The following is a 17,094-nucleotide window of genomic DNA, read 5'->3' on the forward strand; positions in this document are numbered from 1 at the left end:
TTATATTATAACACAGCACATAGACATGTTGCAATTATTTACTCTGTAATGAAATTAGGTATGTGTATCTAGTGGTGCCCAAACGATAGTATTTCCTGCAAGCTGTCACTGCTGCCTAGCTGACCCATTGATCTTACAATACATTTCTAGTTAAAGCATACATTGTGGATATATATCTCACATCCCTCCTATATTTAATTACTTTTCTCCTCTTTGTACTTGAACATGTCTTTTCCATTCTTCACGCTCTGCGCATGGATCAGTAAGCAATAAAATGGAATTAGAGCACAGTGATCAGTGTGACATTGCTAGGCTAGGACAACCACAAGCACTTGGTATGAAAACAGTAGAATCCTCTCATTTATTGACTCCTGTAGAGTTTTGGGAGCTTACAGCTGCTAATAAATTAGATTTAGCATTTCATAACCCTTTTCATTATAGTTAATATGTGGGTATCTTTCCTTAGAATATGTAGCAACTCCTTACTTTTTAATGATAGATTTCCAAAATCCATCTAACAACCAGTGTCAGGGGTTCAGCCTGTGTTTCTATATTAAATTACATTTGCTTTTAAAAAAACCCAAACATTATCACTTATTAAATCATACAGATATATGTTTCCTTATAGTTACATTTATTTGTAGATAACAATAGATACAAAAAAAGTTACACTAGCATTCAAAGGTTTGGGGTCACTTAGCTGTTTTCATAGAAAACAAAGAAATTTAAAGCTGTGCTAACATAAGGGCAAAATGGTTTTCTAATGATCAATTAGCCTTTTAAACTTAAACCTGGATTAGCCAACACAATGTGCCATTGGAACACAGGAGTGATGGGCATGATAAAGAGACTCTGTATGCCTATGAAGATATTCCATTAAAAAAACGTCATTTTCAGCTATAATAGTGATTTACAACATTAACAATGTTAATTTTAATTTGCTTTTCTTTCAAAAACAAGGACATTTCTAAGTGACCCCATTTGTAAGTTAGTGAATATACATGCAAATAAATCAATAGTCAAAAGAGGCCTAAAAGTTTGAGAATTTCAGCATTAGACTAGTTACTGATTTGTAAATGGTTAATGTATGGCGCACTCTAGTGGTGCAAAAGATTATATATTTCTGTCACTGAGTTGGCTGTGCCCCAAGATGCTTAAATACAATAATATTTCATCTATAAACAGTAGATGAAATTAACAGTATTTGAGTTATATTTAATGGATGATATGCAACATGTGACTTTACTGTACGATAGGCTCAGTGGTCTCTAAGGTAACCATGATGCTAAGAGTGCACATCCACAAAATGCATAATTATTAGATTTGTGCATTCGGATTTGTACGAATTGGAAATGTACAGAATTTTGGCAAATTCTGCGATTTGTCCTAAGCCCCAAAAACAACGGTAGACTCCCCTACGAAGCAGATGAAAATGAAGTAAAAAGCTCCAACTTTTCGTCCGAAATCCATGGGTTATTCACTCACACTCTCATTCTTGTTCACTCTCTCTCACACTCTCTAAAATGTTTCCCTACCTTCTCTGCCAACCAGTTCCCCTTCTACTTCCACTTCTGCATATTCCTGTTCTTTATCTTCTCTCTTCTATCGTCTCTATTTCATATTCTGTCTTCGTCTGCTTCCAAGCGAACACAAACTGGTGCAAACTTCCACCAAAAAGGCGGTGCTTCCATTGATGTCCTCTCCTTCGATCCTACAATTGGGGGGGGGGGTCACCGAAAGCGTCGCCATTTTGGCAGAAGTTCACCTTAGGGTAAAATGATTGAATCTGGGAGAGGACGTCACCATAAATTTGGCAAAACAAGAGTGTGAGAGAATGAGAGTATGAGAATGAGTGAATACGAGTGAATGTGGGCACTGGGCAACAAATTTTGTTCCCAAATTGAAAATTAAAAATGCTCCTCCACTTTCGTCCAAACCGAATGGGCAGAAAACATCATCAGTTGCCTGAAAAAGGAATGGGCAAAAATGAAATTGTTTTTGGCTCATTTGCACCTGTCTAATACAGTAATTATAGATTGATGTAAAATTGGTATTTTCCAAACCAGTGGTTTTAAGGGGACCAGAACAAATATGCAAATCTAAATTGAGGAATGCATGTTTAAATACCATATAGTAAATGGACAAACACAAATCACAAAGTAACATTCGTGCACATTTATACTAAACTAATTTTAAATGAATGTTTATTTCAACACCAATGCCTTCCTTGTTCTAATGCCAGGTGATTAAGGGAATGTAAATATTTGCTTAGTGGAAAACACGTGTTTGCTCACAATACGACAAACACTGCCACTATTCCCAGGAAACTCACTTTAGAAGCTGTTTGAATACAATCCGAGCACTAATGGAAGAATAGGCCACGATCATGTAATGATCCTGATATTGTAAAACATTAAATGACCTTGAACAATACTTAGGCCAGAGTATTCTGTTTACTAACTTCATTATATAATCTTTCTCTACCATATTCTACTTCTTTAAATTATACTAGGAATATTTAGTATTGCATTAAAAAAAACAGCTCCCTATTAAGAATAAATCTTATCACAATACATAAATAGCCTAGATTCTGCTTACTCTTTACAAGGGTTGGAAAAAACCCACCACCCATGAACTAGATAGTAAGTTTCAGAGACTGTTGACATGCTTGCTGTCTTTTAATCCGGAGCCACTTGGTCACTATTTTTGGTACACCGGTCACTTACAGGTGCAAGGTCATCCCAACAGCTGGACTTGTGTAGTGGCAGCCAAGATACCATGTATGTGCATCAGCTGTGTTGAAACAGAGCACTAGAATTCATAGCTCATGATGTTAAAATGGGTTTCCACAGTTGGTTCATGTATAGCTTTACAGCACTAGGGGAACATGGCATTATTTGGGTGCAGTAAAAAGCAGGTAGGCAATGGAAGATTAATTTAAATGCAATACATCACAAAATATAAGGCTTTTTATGTGTTTTCTAAGTAACTTGGGTCCTAAAAAGAGACTATTACTCCCGAACAGGGCCAATTGGCAAGAGGTTTGTCAAATAAACACTAAGGGTGCTGTCTTACTGGCTTCCCAATTAGTGACAGCTGGGGCCTAGAAAAAGGTGTTAACATCCACCTGAAGATATGAAGAAACTACTAAGTAGGTGAAAAGAAGAAAAAATGTGGCCAGAGATGAGAATGTAATTTTATATCCCAAAGTATGGGGACCTTGCGTCGCCAAGGCCTCTAGCTTTTCTTAAAAGGTTATAATGTTGTGGGATTTTGGGTAACATGCCCACTATATTTATTTTCACTCTTGAGTGCCCCAGTTCAGCAGGCGAGTGGTAGTACTGTTATTTTAACAGTAATGTTATATTGTTGCTTTTTTAATAACTTTATATTGTTATATACTGTATTTGCCACCAGAACAGAAATGTTGCGCGGTAACGCATATCCATGTGCCAGTATCTTTGTGTTTTCAATTTTTGGTTTTCTTTACTAGGCACAAATTCCGTTCCTCAATATTGCCTGTAACCAGCTGGTATTGCTTGTTAATTTGAGTGAGATTTGTTTTCTGTAAAATCCATAGATGTAGCAGCTGTCATAACAGTATAGAAACATGCACTCGGCTTTGCGGATATGTCAGTGCTATCCAACAGCCGTGCCCAATAGCTTGGTAAAGTCCACTGCAAAAGGATATGAAAGCAGTATTGTTCTGTCATTGAGCTGGGGGATGTATCAGATGCGCAGTATGATCCATGGAACATGAATAAATAGATAACAACTGTCAATTATGTCATGTTCCCTTACCAGCGACAACCATATCATTTTTCAACCACCTTCTATCATGTATATTTGTGACCGAAGCTTATTTCTACAGCAGTGCATTGCATGCTGCACTCAACTCAACCAACAGAGATGGTTGAGTAATAGCTTAAGTAAGGGAACTATCTTGACACCCAAGCACTGGACAGGATAAAATCTTATACAAACATTACAACCCAATCTGGGTGTGTATGTGTTTTCACTTATCCACCTATTTATTTGCCTTAGGACCAAAACAAAGCAAGGGTGTAATTTTTTCATGGAGGGGGGCATAATTTGAATTTCCTCATGCTCCGCCTCTTTTTGAGCATGTCATCAAGGGGAGGAGCATAGTCATTATCACATAAAGGGCAGCCATGCAAAGGGTTGAGAAACCTGATTCAAAAGCCTAATAAAAGGTTCAAGCTGATATTGTGTTATATGAGTGTTACAATTTATAATGTTTTTTATGTTAAAACTAGAAATGGGCGCCAGCCAAGTCTTAGTGTTTGTCTTCGGGAAAAAAACATCTTCGTATTCCACAAATATTCTCCCGTTCTCATATTCTTTTCAGGCGAATATTTCTATAGAGTCGGTCTTACGGACCTTTAACACATGAAGCCAAAGCCATTAGTCTCTCCAGACCAAGTTGCTGCGAGCTGTACCTTCCCCTGCAGCTGTAGCTGCCCTTCATTTCTTGATGCCTGCCGGCAAAACTTGGCCTGGGGAGGTTCCAGGAGTTAAAGGTCCGTACAAGCGACTCTATTGGTCGCCTGCAAGGGCCTCCTCTGGCATGAACCAACGAAGGACAGCTGCCCGTTATTGTTTCACGCAGAGGAGCTCAGTTCCGGCGACCAATAAAGTCGCTTATATGGACCTTTAACTCCGGATGCGGAAACATGGCCTGGGATGGCTCCATGAGTAAATCCCCAGGCCAAGTTTCGGCATCAGGAGTTAAAGGTCCTTACAAACCACTCTATTGGTCGCTGGCAGGGGCCTCCTCGGGCATCAACCAATGAAGGTCAGCTGACTGATAAAAAAAAGAAATCATACACTTCAGGAGGGTCTCCAAACTTAATAATTAGGGTCCCATGGGATTATGTCCCGATCAACAATTATAATTAAATAACTCCCACGTTAATATCTACATGGGGTGTGAAGAGAAGTGGTCCCACCATTTCTTTATTATTAAGGGTTTTTTTTACAGCTTTGATTCAAATGGTTGAAAACATGAGAGCATTAGGGTGCACTGGGTGCATTTTAGGGTTTCTATCTAGTTGAACTTTTCCCAGCTTTTATTGGGTTCACAGTCAAGTATATTAGAGTTTCCAATAATACTTGCTATGGTGGTTAAGGCTGTATTTTCGTCTCCCCTAGACCTGACTCAAGGCAGTGTTCCAGGCCGTCTGTTACCTCTGCCACCCATATTTCCCTGCTGACTCCAAGGAAATAAATGACATCATATGTGGACATGCAAGCAGATACCAAATGCTACTTAACCTAGGTTAAAATATGACACAGAACGCTCAAGTGAAAGCTCACACTTTAGTTACCTGACTCCTTGGTTTTTGTACTTTTCCTTTTCCCTAATTCTATGCGCAGTATATAAACAAGGTACTCTGAGCCCATGTCCTGTATTTTTGCTGTGTTAAGGAAAAGCCTGAAGAGGCTGTAAGTACTAAGTCCAACTTTAGCAAGAGCACAACAGCTGAGATTGTGCTCTGCAGTCTCTTCAAATTAAAGAGACAAATTGCACTGAAGGCTGTTAAGACATGAAAGTGTTTTAACCCAAAGGGTGTCATAACCCGCTTGTACTCATAGATTCTGATGTCCAAAGGCGCTATAGGAGATTTAAGTAATTATATATCTAATTAAAAATAAAATAATAAAAGGAAATATATCTTTTAAATGAATATATTTTATAAATGTTTACTTTTTGAAAAGTAATTGAAGCTACGGCTAATTGTAAAAACAATACAAACTCAAGTGTTTGTTTCTTGTTTTTAGAATATAGATTGTTTTAGAAAAAAATCATATAAGGAGACTTGGGCTGCAACTTTATGATATTAAACTCCAAGAAACAGTAGTGGAAAATAAACATCTACCCCCTTGATGTTGTTCAGCAACGCCCCCAAGCCCTTATCTAAGGACCGTGGAAAGGGGCCAGCCCTAATATGCACATTAATGTATATGACCGCTTAATATACAGTTAACATTTTTTAATCCAGAAAAAGTTTTTATCAGAATTCTTATTTGGTCTTAATTCAATGAAGAGCCACAGTGGACCACCAAGTCCACTTGACTTTATCCACAAAGCTGACATTTGAGGAACCTGTCTCTTTTGAAGTTTACATGCACACTATCAGGGATGCAAATGTGTACACCTGACAGACCCAAGACACCAGAGTAATAAGAAGTTACAAAGGAACAATTGAAACCCTATCCAGCAAGGAGGTAATTTTATGATCTGCTGTAGTTGTCCTATGTGAAAATTATCTGTAATGCCTTAGCACTGAGGTAAGTGGGCAGCAGTAATATATAGACTCGTGAGCAGGAAGAGCAGGTGCTAGTATAGTTGATCAGTTACAGCAGGTGCACCTCCTCTGTCAATCAGAGACCTCGGGTACAGAAAAGGGTATCACCTCTAGCAATGGCACACTTGTAGTTTGAAAACAGCAGTGAGATTGGTGGTTTTCTTCTACCAATATCAAGGTCACGTACATATTAAGCTTAGTCTTGTTCCTTGTATTTCCGCAAAAGTGCCCTGTAGCTAACTACTGCACTAGGCCAGAATAATGCAGACGGAAATGCTTCTCTTTCTATGCGTATCCGCCTGCATTTTTCTGGCCTAGTGTAGTACTTACACAACAGCAAAGCCTCGGCGCACACCACAGGGACAGTCTCTCCCCCATTCCTCCAATTGAGCGAACAAGTGTGAATAAGCTTACAAAGCGCCTTGCAAAAGTATTCACCCTTATCCCTATTATGTTCCATCACAACTGTCACGGTAATCCCCTGAGGCTGTGGACACATGGGGGTAAGTTTGGGAAGGGGGCACTGGTGGATTCCTGGGGAGAATTCTTACCTGCCTGCCCAGTCCCCTCTTATGTCTAAGTAACCCTGTGCTCATTGGGGGATACAGGATGACCAGGAAACCCCTTCTGGTCTGCCGGAACCAGACTCCCATGAACTCCCTTACGAAAAATTACTGCAGTTTTTCTGAAGTAATACTGCAGTTTTTTGGACATGAAAAAACTGCAATACTGCACTTTTACTGCAGTATTACTGCACATTTACTGCAGTTTTACTGCATTTGTACTTCACTGTACTGCAGTATTACTGCACATTTACTGCACTTTTTTTTATATTGCAAACCTACAGTTGTACTTCAATGTCCTGCAGCTTTATTGCATTTGTACTTCCGTACAAAAATAACTGCAGTAAAACTGCAGGACAGTGAAGTACAAATGCAGTAAAACTGCAGTAAATGTTCAGTAATACTGCAGTAAAAGTGCAGTATTGCATTTTTTCATGTCCAAAAAACTGCAGTATTACTTCAGAAAAACTGCAGTAATTTTTTCGTAAGGGGGCTATGGGGGCTGTACAAGCCAGTAAACGCTAAATGTGCCTGACCGTGACCTAGTCACAAATTCATGGAACTGTACAGCGGCTAGGAACCACGGCGATGCCGACAATTGGAACGATGTGGCTACGGACACCCTTTGTCCCACCTTGTAGCCCTTTTGAGGTTACATTAAGCTTGTGGTGGGTAATTGGTGGTAGTTACAGAGAGGGAGCTCATTTGGGAACCCTGCTTTTATTACCAATCTTTAGGATTGGAACCGGGCTGCGGAAGCCGTGGCTATGGAACTCTGGCCCGGCTACTGTGCGGACTATTCCCGGGGAAGTTTCCGACGCTATTGCTCAGGGTCCCGACGTCGGATTATGACGCTTTTTGGACCATAACGTCTTCGAACCCTGAGCTCTCCATTGGTACCCCGGGATTGACACCACTCCCTCGGGATCACCCCGAAATTGACTCTTTTTCAGATGGGTATTGCTGGCCATAGAACTGTACAAAGGCACAGGGCTGTCTGGTAGTTGATGTTGTTTGGTGTATAAATGTCTATTCTGTCTTCAATAAACAGAGTTCTGTTTTACCCCTACATGCTCAGTCTCAGCTCATGCTTCACGGAATATGAAGGTTAATCCCTCAAGCATTTGAGCGTTTATGGCAAGGACGATTTCTACTGTGGAGCTACTTATTCCGAGCATGGGTCTCTGTCTGTGGTGGTGGGTTCAGTGGAGTGTAGCGCAGGAATGACAAAAAGAAAAGCCACAAACTATCCTGGGGTTCAAAAGCAATCAGTGGTTTAATGGGCAAATAGCACCAAGGTAAGACAGGTAATGTAAAAGCAAAGTCCAGATGGTAGCCAAGGTCAGGGTAAAAGAGTAACACAGAGTCCAGGTACTTAGCCAAGGTCGGGTCAAATAGAGTTTCACGAAGTCCAGGAACAAGCCAAGGTCGGGTCAAATAGAGTTTCACGAAGTCCAGGAACAAGCCAAGGTCAGAAGCCAGGTGGTCAAATGGTAAATAGGGATACAAAAGGGACGGTGCCGTGCAGTAGGTAGCTGGAGGATGCCTCAGAAAGGTAGGTGTTGGACCTGGAGCCTGACACTGTCACAACAACCTGGAATTAAAATTGATTTTTGGGGGATTTTATGTAATGGAAATTAATAAAATAGTCCAAATTGGTAAAGTGAAATAAAGAAAATAACTTTTTTTTTTAATTCTAAAAAATGGAAAAGTGGTGCGTGCATATGTATTCACCCCCGTTGCTATGAAGCCCCTAAATAAAATCTGGTGCAGACAATTACCTTCAGAAGTCACATAATTAGTTAAATAAAGTCCACCTGTGGGCAATCTAAGTGTCACATGATCTCTCGCATGATCTCAGTATATGTAAGCACCTATTCTGAAAGGACACAGAGTCTGCTGCTACACCACTGAGCAAGGGGTACCATGAAGACCAAGATGCTCTCCAAACAGGTCAGAGACAAAGTTGTGGTGAAGTACAGAACATCCCATGGAGCAACATTAAATGCATTATTAAGAAATGCAAAGAATATGGCACCACAACAAACCTACAAAGAGAGGGCCATCCACCAAACCTTACAGACCAGGCAAGGAGGGAATCAGTCAGAAAGGCAACAAAGAGACCAAAGATAACTCTGAAGAGTGGCCAGAAAAAAAGCCATTGCTTAAAGAAAAACATAAGCAAACAGGTTTGCTGTTTGCCAAAAGGCATGTGGGAGATTCCCCAAACATGATAAGTACTCTGATCAGATGAGACTGAAATTGAGCTTTTTGGCCATCAAGGAAATTTTATGTCTGGTGCAAACCCCACACCTCTCATCACCCCGAAAACACCATCCCCACAGTGAAGCATGGTGGTGGCAGCATTATGCTATGGGGATATTTTTCAGTAGGGGCTGGTAAAGTGGTTAGGATTGAAGGAATGATGGATGACGCTAAATGCAGGAAAATTCTTGAGGGAAACCTATTTCAGTCTTCCAGCGATTTGAGACTGGGACGGAGGTTTATCTTCCAGCAGGACAATGACCCTAAGCATGCTGCTAAAGTAACACTCTAGTGGTTTAAGGGGAAACATTTAAATGTCTTGGAACAGCCTAGTCCAAACCCAGACCTCAATCCAAATGAGAATCTGTGGTATGAAATAAAGATTGCTGTACACCAACGGAACCCATCCAACTTGAGAAGAACTGGAGTAGTTTTCCCTTGAAGAATGGGCAAAAATTCTTAGTAGTGGCTAAATTTTCCAAGTTTACAGAGATGTACCCTAAGAGATTTGCAGCTGTAATTCCTGCAAAAGGTATTGTGTAAAAAAAAATATTTTGCATCCTCAATGTGGTAGGTATCTTGTGAAAATCAAATTATTAACCTGTACTGATGTGGGTGTCGGTGTGGCTGAGCCTGTCCTGGTGTGACGGTGTGGCAGACCCTGTCCTGGCGTATGTGTGTGTTTGGGTGTCGGTGTGGCAGAGTCTGTCCTGGTATATGTGTGTTAGGGCGTCGCTGTGGTAGAGGCTGTCCTGGTGTGTGTGTGTGTGTGTTTGGTGTGTCGGTGTGGCAGAGCCTGTCCTGGTGTGTATGTTTGGGAGTCAGTGTGGCCGAGCCTGTCCGGGTGTGTGTGTGTTTGAGGGTCGGTGTGGCACAGCCTGTCCTGGTGTGTATTTGGTCATCTGTTTCCTGGCACTTTACTTACTGTAGGGATAAATTGAACTAGTTAATTTTTACTTATCCAGAGATAAAATGCCTTCCTGGATTTGTAGTCATTTCAGAGGACAAACATTTCTAGGCCCAGAAATCAGTGAGCCTTAGGCTGCCAGCCCTCCTCTGAAGGGGAGGTACAATAAGTGCAGTCATTTACACCGGTACAGTACTGAACAGTACAGTGGTCAAAGACCTTATGAACAGGGTACAATAAATTAGATTACACTAGAAAAGAGGCTGTTGCGCCGAAGAGCTTACAGAATATGTTACATGCATTCCTATTTAGAATGATTAGTTCAAGAAGCATAGCATCATGACTGTTGATAGGAATTCTCTTGTACTGGCAGCTTGATAACAGTAGAAGCAGATTTGGAGGAGAGAAGGTTGGTAGTAAGAGGCTGCTCTATTTCATGAATGTGACAGGCAGTTGTGACCCTAGTTAGTGTGCTGCTTGTCCCCCTCACTCTCTTGCAGGGGTTGAGGCAAGGCTCCTGTCTGTAGATGTTACCCACAACATGACAACACCAACAGGTGCACTGCTTAGGATGGTGCTATTGCCCCAACGCCCACAACTCTCTGCTCCAACCCCACCTTTCTTGCCTTTAGGAGCAACCACATGTTCAGGCTAAAAGGAGCAACCATTCAAAAAATGACTTGCTGAGGTGTCAGTGGATCAAGTGGAGCTGCTTGCTATCAACAGGTGCTGTTTGCCTGTGGTGCATAAAAAGTGATGGGGGCCTGGGGGTTAGTGCTGCTCAGAACTGAGACAACACAGGCTGCTGGGGAGGACTGCAGGGCCATGAAGTGTGTGGGGAGCGGTATTGGACAACCTGGAGACTGTACCAGTGGTTTTCTCTCTGATGCAGAAGATCTGGAGAGCGTGAGCGACAGTTCAGACAAATCTCTGGGTGGTGGCGATGAAGGAGGCTACTGTAGCCCAGCTGAGGAGTACAGGGGAAAAAGGAAGAGGAAAGGCAGGCTATCTGGAGTCAGCAAGCAGCGACAAGCTGCCAATGCCAGGGAAAGAGACCGTACACACAGTGTGAACACAGCCTTCACAGCCCTCAGGACACTCATTCCCACAGAGCCTGCTGATCGCAAACTGTCTAAAATAGAAACTCTACGGCTGGCTTCTAGTTACATTTCGCATTTAGCCAACATCCTGCTGCTGGGGGAGGACTGCTTGGATGGACAGCCGTGCCTGCAATATAGAGCTTCAGTGGCTAGTGCTTCTCCTAGACCCATCTGTACTTTTTGCCTCAGCAATCAGAGGAAACAGGTAAGAGACATAATAAGGTAGTGCATCCAACACAACCTCAAAGGGTGTAAGACAGTTTGAACGCAACTGAATTATTTTCACGTTTCATGCCCATTAATTTATTTTCAACTTTAAATACTATTTTTAGAGAACTAGTCCGGTAAGGTTGTTCATATTTGTATGTAATATTTTTCTAGGTTAGGGTGCACAAAACACAAGTAATAAGAAGGCAAATGGGGTAAGAAGGATTTCATGCTTCACGACAACTACATTCTGCCAGGCTGCATGCAAGTATAATTTTGCGTGGGCCAGCATTATTCACTATTCCTCCTTGCGTTGACCCTAAGCAGGAAGTTTGCCTATATAAAATATTTTATATAGTATAATATATTAGAAATGTAGAAAAAACAAATAAGGTAAATACAGAGTAGTAACAAACATTTAGAGGCTAAGGTTATGGTTACAAGTATCTCTGACTGAATCATACATGATCCACTAAGGATTTCTCCTATGACATAACAGTAAGTATGGTATAAAAAATAGGTAGCCTTAAACTGAGCAAGTCTTAAAATCTAACTTTAGGTATTAAAACACAGAGAGGGGGTTTTGGTGCATCTCAGGTTCAACTTGAGTGTAATGTACTCACAGGTCATGAACTACATGAGTTCAAGCAGTGATCCTTCCGAGGTCAGTCTACAACTATTGTGATATAAATGTCTACCTCTAGTCAGTGAATGATGTTGTCCTATGTAATCATTAACAGGCCATGACATGCTTGTCTCTATTTACTAGACCATATGCTACTTAAAATTAATGAGGAACATAAATTCTAGGTTAAGGAAATTAATTACATATATTCACTGAATGTATATTAAAGTACTTAGCATTCTCTTTATGCCCCCCCCAAACATAAAACACAACCTACCTAGTGAAGACACCGCAGCGCTGAGATTTGCTAGAGACAGCCAATAACTGACAATAAAGCATGAAAACTCACATGAGCCAGCACTGAAACTGGTTGGTGGAGCAATCACATTTGTAAACAGGAGCTGCATCTCCCCCAATCCAAGGAACTGATGATGCATTTGCATACAAAATATATATAGGGTGCATTAAAGTGCCTTGTTTTGGGGAATGGTCACTTCATTTAGGAAGTTTCCAGTAATGTATATGTACACTAAGGTTATTACCAGTCCTGATTAACATGAAGGGCAAATAGGTCATATACCAAGTTGATATAAATTGTGGTATTGATTCCACACCTGCTTTATCCTAGGTTTGTGCAGAGATGGCAAGGCTGCATATTATATAATTGCTTTGCTAAGCTTTGGGGGATAGATGGTCTAGCAAATTGCATACCAATTTGTGAAAACACACACATTGTGTGTATATATATATATATATATACTCTTTCTCTCTCTCTAGAATAAATCATAAGCTGCAGGCTAGGGAAATTAGGGTAATGCCCTAATGTCGTTTGGATTACTGATACTTACATTATTAAGGTTACATATATAAAAAAGGAAACCAAAATGCTATAGTTATGACTCGATTTTTTTCATGATACATAGCTACTATGTGTACAAAGAATGCCTAGATACTATAAATGTTGCTTTCAAAGGTACTTTGTTTACTAATTCTACTGTAAGAGGACCGTCCAACTAGGGGATGAGCCAAAGAGCTAAGGATGTAATGTATGCTAATATTGCTATGGTTACTAAGAAAAAAACAATAACTTTACAAAATAAATCTGTATGGTGTATACAACGCATTCCCATAGTGTGTCCAATACTATTTCAAAGGGGAAAGCATCACATTTGGCCTGTAGGGCATGGACCTGATCAGTGAACATCCTAACCTTTTCCCTCTTGTGGTGTAGTTTTGATGTATTATTTGCTGAAGTGTGACCCTATGAAGGATATGTCGTAATCTGTGTTTTCTTGCCCACCTCTTTCAGCACAGGGAAGGGGAGAAGCACTTGCCTATTTAAGGTCCATGTGGATATGGACTCAGAAGAGCAGCGTGTACAACACTTGCACTGAATATAGAACTGTTCTAAAAATATCCACTCCGCACTCTTTTGTTTACATTGAACTTATCTAGAGCAGCTAAACCGCTAAAGTACTTTAACACGGAGCAGGGTAAAGCAAATGATTACAAAAAGAAGAAGAAGCAAAAAGAAAGCTGATGTGCACTTTGTTTTACATTGAAACTAAACTATTTAGGATGCTTTGCCGTTGAAATTTAATTAAGACAGGAAATTTGCACCTGGTGTTGCTGCTATTTTTTGCGCAAGAAATGTTAAACCTGAGCATGATACAGACGGTGGTTACAGAAACGACACATGATGAAACCTGACCCTGGACACGCACTGGTTACATCAGTATGTGTTGTCACAACATGCTTTCACCTGTGCTTTTCACCACTAACCCTTCCTACAATCCCACCAGCTTTACTGTCACCCAGTTCAAGACTGTAGATAAAGTGACAAGCAGCTGGCCCTTTAAAGAATGTGGAGGGAGGGTGCGGGAGGGGAAGGCAAGTTATTGTGTACAGCACATTTTTTCAGTGAGAGTGGGAAAAAAGTAGAAAGTATACATTTTTTATTCCATCTGTGCCTCTATTAGATGGTCATTATGGAATGCTAAACATATTTGATTTTTGTACATTTTCATATCTCTGTAAATGCCTTATGTAATTGTAAGAAAAAGCCTCTCCATATATTTTATATATAATGCAAAGCAATGTTTATTCATTATTTTATATACAAAGATCCCTATATGTATACTCCACAGACTTCTGAACTGCAAAGCAGAATCCTACCTCTTTCCTATGAGTAAATTATGATTATTATTATTATCATACCTCTTGTACATGGTACAACACAACTGATGGCAGTAGAATAAAAAATGATCTTACATAGTCTAGCACTTCACAATGTTGAACCCAAAGGGTCAAGTTCATGTATACAAGGCACCTGCTTTGCAGCACAGATGTCCATAAAACAAGGTGGTTTTATAGTTACTGAATATGATTAAATGGGAGATACCTCCAATATGAACTGTACAGTCTGTATATAGCCATGGTACAAATGTGGTGCTTTTTTATTTTATAAATAATCAGAGAAAACAATATAAGCTCCCCCCTGGCTCCTGCCCCCAGATTTCAATAACACAAACCACAAGAAACAATAGGCACGTAATGTAAATCAGATTAGAATTTAGATAAGCAATACCGTACATCAGGGTTGTCTTAATGCTCTGGCAGAGGAGTATGGGAAATGTAGTCCTGCAGCAGCTGGAAGGTCGCAGTTTGGACACCCTTGCTATACATAAATCAAACACAAAGCATTAATACTATTATGCTATTAAAAAACAAAATGACACACTCATACATGCTTTAATTTAATTAACATGATATATATATATAAGGTCAATCATATGGTTTATTAAAAAAATTCCAGGTATGGATTGAATCACCTTCCAGGAAGGATATACCTTTGAAAAAGGCCATTTTTGGGGTGGAGTTTCTTTTAATCTTATGTGAATTAAAACAACAATAGTCAGATCAGGGTTAGATTACCAACGTTTACAAGAACAGCTACTGACCCCAAAACGTTCAATATTGTATTTACCAAATGCAAGATGACATCACCCACCGGTTAAACCATGTCCTGTGAATATTTAGGCAATTTTAAGAGAAAACATTATAAATTATTTTTTTCAAAGTGAGGATCCTTGGCCTTTTTATTTGGAACATCTGAAGGTGCAATTATTGTTGTGATAAGCCCTTTGGGAAAAAAATAACTATTTAAAAATCACAAAAAGTAATAAAATGTCTATAAATTGCCACGCACAATCTCTCTTTATATGTGTTATTATGGTCTTGTTAATATGGGTGCTCAAAAACACCTACAGGGAAATATAGCAAGCAAATACCTCATGTTCTAAATGTACAACTACATGACTGTCCTTTTAACTTAGATAATGTGAACTATTATATTTATTTTTAATTATTTTTTTCTGAAATAAAGTATCTGATTTTAATTATCATATTCATGTTCAATTGCTATTATTTTTTCATAGTATGGTTCTTAAAATGCTTACATTTTGTTTCTTTGGTGCTGTAAGCCATTATAGTCAGTATTATTTGTCTCATATTTTTTGTTATTGATGTAGAAGGCCCTGGGAAGTTCCCAGGTATGATGCACTTTCCAGAGGATGCACACAGAGAAACCGTCTACTATACAAATCATAAAAGCTGAAATAACCATTTTTCCCATATCAATATAAAAACATGATTTTAAAGATGTGATTTTTTGATGAACTTATATGAAGTTAATATTAAAGCATTTCTTTAAATGTAGATTTGGTACCCTCTTTTTCTGATGAAGGTCTGCTCAAAATTAAGTACATTTTATTTTTTCTATGTTTTCTAAGTCTCTCAACTTCCCCTATACTAAAGCACTATATTTCAAATAAAAAAGTAAGTTTTCCTTTTCCAGCTAAAAGGTTATTTTTTGTTTCACCCTACATATTTTTTTTTTTACCATAGCAAAGCTGATATGGCATACTGCATTATAAAATTGGCATATATGAATATCCAATTAAAAATAAATATTTTTACTGAGGCCTGCTTCTTTTGTATTGGGTCACAAAGTTAACTCAAATTGGGAAAACTAGGTGCTTAGTTATAAGTTAAGCATATATTTCACTTGCATTTATAGTATAAACATGTTTTACATATCACAGGGGATTTAACAACAAATGTCTCCCCATATTATAATTAATCCCCAGAGATAAGCTATAAACCTCGCTACGATGTAGCAACAGCAGAGTACATCATATTATTGTCAATCTTTTTGGAAACCTTAATGCCAGTTGCATAGTTGTATATTTTCTAAAGGACATACTGAAATTTTACATTAATAAAATCATTTTAGTTATTATTTGCATCAAGTGTATCTAACAACAGGGATTGTATTTTGTATTCAAATTCTAAAACGGCTTAGCGGATTTAATAAATGCCACAGGAGTATTGAAAAATGATTATAGACGTATGGGACAACAGAAACAATATAATTCTGTTTCAAAAATGAATACCAGTGGCCTCAAGACAGAAAATCTTGTTTTAATATATCTGATGCCAACCCACACATCCACGATACTGTCATTTTGGCATTTTTGCAGTAAGGGATAGGCATTTGGGTATTCCTGAAGTTTGAAATGGGTAGACTTTCTCAATGATGAATGCTGGAGGGTGAAAACTGTCAGAAACCTGGTCAAGTAACGGTAAGAGATACCGCAGTTATTTTCTGCTGCTGTGTTGTATGTGGGAGATCACACATGTACTCATATGAATAGCTTTACATCTATGAGACTGGAAATAATCACTGACTCTGAATCACACAATTTCTGGTATGGTTTAACTTTTCATATGATATATTCTTTAATGATTTAACCTCAGGTGCAAAGAGCTCCTCCTAATAACAAAACCTACAATATAAGATGAGTATGTCTTGTGAAATCACCAAATACAAAGTTTTTTTCCTCATACTTGACAAATAAACATTAAAATATAATTATTTATAAAGCGCCAATATATATATATAAGAAAAACATTATTTTGGTAAATAAAATGAATGTTGTGTTACTTCTGTACATTTCGAATGTAGGCAGTGTAATGATTCTGACAAGCTGATGCATTAGGGTTCCTGAAGGTGTCTTGAACCTTGGAAATTGGTTCA

The 17,094-nt window shown here is 39.1% G+C and overlaps 1 protein-coding gene across 1 annotated transcript; it reads left to right on the top strand.

Moving 5' to 3' along the window:
• Positions 1–10,740: 10,740 nt before the first annotated feature.
• LOC128475024 (transcription factor 15-like) lies at positions 10,741–14,703 on the top strand. Its single transcript, XM_053457476.1, has 2 exons — positions 10,741–11,369; positions 13,306–14,703. Exons 1-2 carry the CDS (start codon positions 10,821–10,823, stop codon positions 13,336–13,338), a joined length of 582 nt encoding a protein of 193 aa, XP_053313451.1. The 5' UTR covers positions 10,741–10,820; the 3' UTR covers positions 13,339–14,703.
• The last annotated feature ends 2,391 nt before the right edge of the window (positions 14,704–17,094 follow it).

The sequence above is a fragment of the Spea bombifrons genome, chromosome 2 (assembly GCF_027358695.1).
Source record: "Spea bombifrons isolate aSpeBom1 chromosome 2, aSpeBom1.2.pri, whole genome shotgun sequence".
In the NCBI taxonomy this organism is placed as follows: Eukaryota; Metazoa; Chordata; class Amphibia; order Anura; family Pelobatidae; genus Spea; species Spea bombifrons.